This window comes from Chiloscyllium plagiosum, chromosome 1 (assembly GCF_004010195.1).
Source record: "Chiloscyllium plagiosum isolate BGI_BamShark_2017 chromosome 1, ASM401019v2, whole genome shotgun sequence".
In the NCBI taxonomy this organism is placed as follows: Eukaryota; Metazoa; Chordata; class Chondrichthyes; order Orectolobiformes; family Hemiscylliidae; genus Chiloscyllium; species Chiloscyllium plagiosum.
This window is the reverse complement of record NC_057710.1, coordinates 85,182,534-85,189,311: the sequence shown is the minus strand read 5'-3', so window position 1 is coordinate 85,189,311 and position 6,778 is coordinate 85,182,534. Positions and strand designations below refer to the sequence as shown.

At 44.3% G+C, this 6,778-nt stretch overlaps 2 protein-coding genes across 3 annotated transcripts in view; one reads left to right on the top strand and one right to left on the bottom strand.

Moving 5' to 3' along the window:
• ppat (phosphoribosyl pyrophosphate amidotransferase) overlaps nt 1-5,039 on the bottom strand; it is a 61,610-nt gene extending 56,571 nt beyond the window's left edge. The window contains exon 1 of the mRNA XM_043690405.1: nt 4,595-5,039. Within this exon, the coding sequence (XP_043546340.1) occupies nt 4,595-4,722 (128 nt within the window). The 5' untranslated portion in view covers nt 4,723-5,039. The remainder of the gene's footprint in view (nt 1-4,594) is intronic.
• A 101-nt stretch (nt 5,040-5,140) lies between these two features.
• Nucleotides 5,141-6,778, top strand: part of paics (phosphoribosylaminoimidazole carboxylase, phosphoribosylaminoimidazole succinocarboxamide synthetase) — an 18,322-nt gene continuing 16,684 nt past the window's right edge. Inside the window, exons 1-2 of one of the 2 annotated variants that reach the window (XM_043690418.1) lie at nt 5,141-5,230; nt 5,624-5,685. In XM_043690418.1, the coding sequence (XP_043546353.1) occupies nt 5,670-5,685 (16 nt within the window). In that variant the 5' untranslated portion in view covers nt 5,141-5,230; nt 5,624-5,669. The remainder of the gene's footprint in view (nt 5,231-5,623; nt 5,686-6,778) is intronic. The other variant, XM_043690427.1, reaches the window with a different exon arrangement.

Sequence of the window (6,778 nt, the reverse complement as noted above, 5' to 3'; positions counted from 1 at the left end):
GCGATAGGTAGATGATGGTGGAGGTAATGGTGATAGGTCGGAGCGGAGGGTGGAACAGATAGGTGGGAAGGAAGACAGACAGGTAGACAATTCAAGAAGGTTCCTTTGGGGCCTTGGATGGAGGTGAGGAAGGTGGTGTGAGTGCAGGTTTTACAGCTCTTGCTGTGGCGGGGAAAGGTGCCAGGAGTGGAAGGTGGGTTGGTGGGGGGTATGGACCTAACTCCCTTGTTAGGTCGATGCCCCCTCTACATCCAGAGATTTTCCTGCACCTCCACACGTCATCTACTATGTCCGTTGCTCTCAATGTTGTCTCCTCGACACTGGGGAGACAGGCCACCGACTTGCTGAATGTTTCAGAGAACATGACTGGAACGCACACACCAAACAACCCCACTGCCCTGTGGCCGAACATTTCAACTCCCCCTCCCACTCCACCAAGGACATGCAAGTCCTGGGCCTCCTCCACCACTGGATTCTAGCTACCCATGCCTGGAGGAAGAACGCCTCTTCTTTTACCTTAGGAACCCTCCAACCACACGGGATCAATGTCGATTTCACCAGTTTCCTCATCTCCCCTCCCCTATCTTATTCCAGATCCAACCCTTCAACTCGGCACCACCCACTTGGGCAGCTAGGACAATTCATCTTCCATCCCACCTATCCGCTCCGACCTATCACCATCACCTTCTTCCAGCTATTGCATTCCTAGCTACCTTTCCCCCGACTCGCCCCCATCCCATTTATCTCTCAGCCTCCTTGTGATCCCCACCCAATTCCCAATGTTATGCTCAAAATGTTGACTCTCCTACCCCTGACCAGCATTTCCAGCATCACACTTTTTGACCATAAATGACCATGTTACATATGTAACTGAACTAGCAATCCAGACTCAGGTTCTGGGGATATAGGTTTGAATCACACCATAGTAGATGCCAAAATTCAAATTCAATTACAAAAATCAAAAACTAGTCGAATGGCAATCATGTAACAATCGTTGGTTGTCATAAATACCTATCTGATTCACTAACATCCTTTAAGAGAAGGAAATTTGCCATCACCCAGTCTAGTTTACATGAGACTCCACATCCACAAAAATGCGGATGACTCTTAATTGTCCACTGAACTTGGCTAGCAAACCAGTCAGTTCAAGGGCAATTAGGAATGGGCAAAAAGTGCTGGTTGAGCCAGTGATACCCAAATCCTTTATATTGATAAATAAAACAGCGAAGTCTCTTTCTTATATTAATAAGATAACAAATTTGTCCTTACTGCTGATGATGGTGTTTTTCTATTGCATATAATGTTTAAAGTGTTTATTGGAGGAACACTGCAAAGGATCTTATTTAATGAGTATCCCATACATTGTAAACTAAATATCAGATACGAATCAGTGTTATTTGTTTTATTTTATCAATGCATGTTCAAATAGTATAGTTTCTGCAGCATATAACAGCAAACATTACTCGTGACGCACTCTGGAATACAGGCCAAGCACAATTGCTAGCCAACATTTGTCTCTAGTTGCATTGACATTAATAGCCTTCCAAATGTTCATTGATTTTACAGTGAGCTTGAAAAGAAAGCAAAATAAAATCAGATTTAAATAAATTACTTTCATTGGTGGTATGCTACATTTAAGTTTTCAAAGACAACTAGAAAATGTATTTCATGCATTAGGCACTTAACAGTAATTTGAGAGAGAACATTGTTGAATCGTCCTTGTGTTTTTGATATTTAAGACTCTGCTTCTGTATCAGCTTATTCACAGTGCCAACTTGATCAAATCTGCTCCTCTTTGACATATATTCTAGTCAACTTGTTTTCAGGACAGAATTACATAAAAATGCAGCAGAAACCTGGGAATGGTAAGGGAGTAATTAGGATAATTTACTAGAGTAATTTATGCAAACAGTAAAGATCAATTTGAGGAGACACTAGTTAGGTGTAAACATAAGATTCATGGAAAGGGTTAAAAGAAGTCGTGGAGGTGTGGGAGGGAGTTTGTAAGCAATATAAAGACCAGCATGGACTGTTTGAGCTAAATGAACCTAGGAGTTATACATTCTGCAGTTTTAGAGACAGAGATGAACAACACGACAACCAACCCTTTGGTCCAACTCGTCCATGTCAACCACTTATCCTAAATTAATCTAGTCCCATTTGCCAGCACTTGGCCCATATCCCTCTAAACCGTTCATATTCATCTCCATCCAGATGCCTTTTAAAATGTTGTAATTGTACCAGCCTCCAACATCTCTTCTGGCAGCTCATTCCATACAAGCACCACGCTGTGTGTGTAAAAGTTGCTCCTTCGATCCCTTTTAAATCTTTCCCCTCTAATCTTAAAACTATGCCCTCCAATTCTGGACTCCCCACCCCAGGGAAAAGACCTTGTCTATTTAGCATATCTGTGCCCCTCGTGATTTTATATACATTAATAAGGTCACCCCTCAGCCTCAGATGCTCCAGGGAAAACAGCACCAGCCTATTCAGCATATCCCTATAGCTGAAACCCTCCAACCCTGATTCTAGAATGGTTAGGGATTTCAACAGAAGATATGGTCAGAAATGATCAGATAGGTCTTCACAGATGCTGCCAGACCTGTGGCTTCTGTTTTTGTTTCTTTCAGGTTTTATTTGGTCAGAACATTATTCTGGAAAGTTACAAAAATTAGTTATAACTACACATCATCTCAGCATAGAACACTAATAACTTCTCATTAATAACATTTCATTCATTTATTTTTCATACAACGTCATCTTGATCAACTGGGCCAATGGCTGAGGAGTGGCAGATGGAGCTTAGATAAGTGCGAGATACTGAATTTTGGGAAAACAAATCAGGACACGACTTATACACTTAATGGTAAGGTCCTGGGGAGTGTTGCTGAACAAAGAGACCTTGGAGTGCAAGTTCATAGCTCCTTGAAAGTAGAGTTGCAGGTAGATAGGATAGTGAAGAAGGCGCTTGATATGTTTTATTTTAGATATTAGATTCCCTACAGTACGGGAGCAGGTCCTTTGACCCAACAAGTCCACACCAACCTTCCAAAGAGTAACCCACCCAGTCCTAATCCCCTACCCTATATTTACCCCTGATTAATGCACCTATGGGCAATTTAGCACAGCCAATTCACCTGACCTGCACATCTTTTGGTTTGTAGGAAGAAACCGGAGTGCCCAAAGGAAACCCACGGAGAAACAGGGAGAATGTGCAAATTCCACACAGACAGTTGCCCAAGGCAGGAATCAAACCAGTGTCCCTGGCACTGTGAGGCAGCAGTGCTAACCACTGAGCCACCTTGCTACCCATTTAAAATTGAATTTGCATTCCACCATCTACCATTGGTCATATTTGAACCTGGGTCCACAGAACATTATGTGGGTCTCTGAATTAATAGTCCAGTGATAATACCACTAGGCCATTGCCTTTTATTGGTCAAAGTATTGAGTACAGGAGTTGGGAGGTCATGTTGCAGCTGTGTAGGACATTGGTTAGGCCACTTTTGGATAATCACGTGCAATTTGGTCTCCAATCGGAAGGATGTCGTGAAACTTGAAAGGGTTAAGAAAAGATTTACAAGGATGTTGCCAGGGTTGGAGGATTGAGCTTTAGGGAGAGGTTGAATAAGATGGAGCTGTTTTCCATGGAGCGTCAGAGACTGAGTGACCTTATAGAGGTTTATAAAATCACGAGGTCAATGGATAGGATAAATAGACAAAATCTTTTCCCTGGGGTAGGGGAGTCCAGAACTAGAGGGCATAGGTTGACAGGGGAATAACATAAGAGAGACCTAAGCGGCAACTTTTTCATGCAGAGGATGGTGCATATATAGAATGAGCTGCCAGACGAAGTGATGGAGGCTGGTACATTTGCAACATTTAAAAGGCAATTTGCATCATAGATGGGTATATGAATAGGAAGGGTTTGGAGGGATATGGGCTGGGTGCTGATAGGTGGACTAGATTGGGTTGGGATACCTGGTTGGCATAGGCGATTTGGATCGAAGCGTCTGTTTCTATACATCTCTATGATTCTGTAACTTACTGGCATACTAAAATACAAAGTACTGATCAGATAAGAAAATCCCAAATGTATTTTAGATCTTAATATTGAATAAAACAAATGTATTGACAAAAAATGCAAAGGTTGTTACTTCAGCCAAACGTTTCCTGTGCGACGTAAATAATTCGAGGGTAATGATGATACTAAATTGTTGGGATCACTTTAATTTCCCCTGAAGAACAAGCAGGGGAAAAAAACAGCTGCGCGTCTCGATATATATATATAGCATTATAAACCAAGATTTTTGATGAAACGCACCGAACTCCGCAGAAGTTACAATAGGGTTGGGTTTTAAAGTACAAACTACTCAGTTTCCAGTAACGTATTAAATCTCTGCCTCCTTGCTGCATTTTTACAGTTAAAACAGCGTCACTGGAAAATATTCAGTCAATACAAGTGTTCTGTCTTTGTTCAATTTAGTGCATCCCCAACCCAGAAGGAAACAGCAGAATTTCAATTATCACGATGTTTCTGTACTTGGGGGTGGAATCTAGGCTGCAGCAGGAGATCCTCCTATCTCAGTATTACCTGTGCTGTAGTGCCACCAGCCCGAGGGCGATAACGTGAGGCACGTCCAAGTGAGTCGGCCACTCACCCGCAGCGACGCAGCCGAACACGCCACACTCCTCCTGGATCCCTGACTCTTCAAACTCCATGCCGGCTCCACTGGGAACCCCGTAAATCTCTCCACACTATCTTACTCAACGATAAATAAGGAAACAAACCCCCTTGCCCACTCACTACCAGGCTAACTTTGTTAAAGTTGTACGTTAACCCCCACCCCCCTCCTCATTAACCAACCCTCACTTTCACTCGTCCTCTCCCACAGCCGCGCACGTGCTTCACGATCCCTCCCCTTGCCCCCATGCGGACCGCTCCAAAACATCGTAGGGTGTGCAAGATAATCAAATAAAAACGTAATTTGTCGTTGTTTTTAAAACGTATCGTGTGTGGAATGTGAAAAAATAATCACAGATTCCGAACAAACATGAGTATGCCGTCCCTTCTTTATGTAAACTTGTTCCTTTTGTTGATGACTCCCCGCCACCCCTTCTCTCCCACTTGTTTTGGTATATCTCATTCAAACTTCGGAACATTCTAAAAGCGAACGCGCGGCGGTTACGAGCGTGAGATTCGGAGAGGGGCCTACAGCAGGAGATTCTGGTTTGTTTGGGCTCACAAAGCATGAGGATCGTGGGGTGGAGAAACACACACGGTGGTAGTGTGCGAGGAAGAGGGTCACCCGGGGAAAGGGGGGTCTATGAGGCGCGACCTAGGATCGGCGGGAAGGAGTCCATTCCCGACACACCACGCTGCTACTTGCTGCCTGTTCGTGAATTATAGCTCGTGTGCTGAATTATCACCAAAATCTCTTGAGTGTGCCATTCTCGCTTAACAGTATTGACCTAATAATGCAATAGCGCGGTTTATAAGAGTTCTCGTACAAATGCAATGCCAGGATCGGAGGGTTTTTGTTTCGTCAATTATGAAGTAAAATGAAACAGGAGTTTGTTCTGTGTATAATTTGATTGGGATGCCTTATGTTTTGTTTTAAAGAATTTAAACTTTTTTTAACTTTACGGATTTGCAAAGTTTTCCTAAGATGGAGAAGTTTGGAGGTGAGTGAAGTTTCAAGTTCTTAGATTAACTAATAGTATCTCGTCGTGTAACCGTGACCACACTTTTTTTGTTCGAAGCTGTACCGTAGTATTTATGGTGCTAAAATCTCGTAAGGAGAGGTATGGAACTACTGAGTGTTTTGAAGCTGCATTCTATAAAATAAGATCGTGCCGAGGGTGGACAAAGTTTTTTTTTAAAAAAATCACAACAGGTTTATTTGGAAGTATAAGCTTTTGGAGCGCTGCTTCTTTTTGTAGCTAGTGGACCATAAGATGCAAGCACGTTCCCCCTCGGTCAGGGACGTTCAGCCTCGGATCTCCGGGTGACTGCCCTTTAAGGCAGACTTTTGAGATACACAATAGGTGGTGCTGGAGCCCTTCCATCAGGATTGAGGGTGGAAGCTTTGGGATGGAGAAATGGGAGGGGAGGGGATGGGGTGGGGTTGGGCAGAAGGGAGTGCAATAGGTGGATGAAGGTGGGGGGGTAAAGGTGATAGGTGGGAAGGAAAATTGGTAGGTGGACAGGTCAGGAGGATGGTGCTGAGCTGGAAGGTTGGAACTGGGATAAAGTGGTGGGGGAAGGGAAGAGAAGATGAGGAAACTGGTGAAGTCCACATTGATGCTCTGGGGTTGAAGTGTTCTGAGGTGGAAAATGTGGCATTCTCCCTCCAGATGTCGGGTGGTGAGGAAGTGGCAGTGGAGGAGGCCTAGGACTTGCATGTCCCTGGCAGAGTGGGAGGGGGAGTTGAAATGTTCAGCCACGAGGCAATGAAGTTGATTGGTGCAGGCGTTACGGAGATGTTCCTTGAAGTGCTCCTCCTTGCAGAGTGCTTCAGGGAACATCTGTGATGCCCACATTAGTCAATCCCACTGCCCCGTGGCTGAACATTTCAACTCCCCCTCTCACTCTGCCAAGGATGTGCAAATCCTGGGCCTCCTCCACCGTCACTCCCTCACCACCGGAGGAAGAATGCCTCATCTTCCACCTCGGAACATGTCAACCCCAGGGCATCAATGTGGACTTAACCAGTTTCCTCATTTCCCCTCCCCCCACCTTACCCCAGTTCCAACCTTCCAGCTCAGCACCATCCTC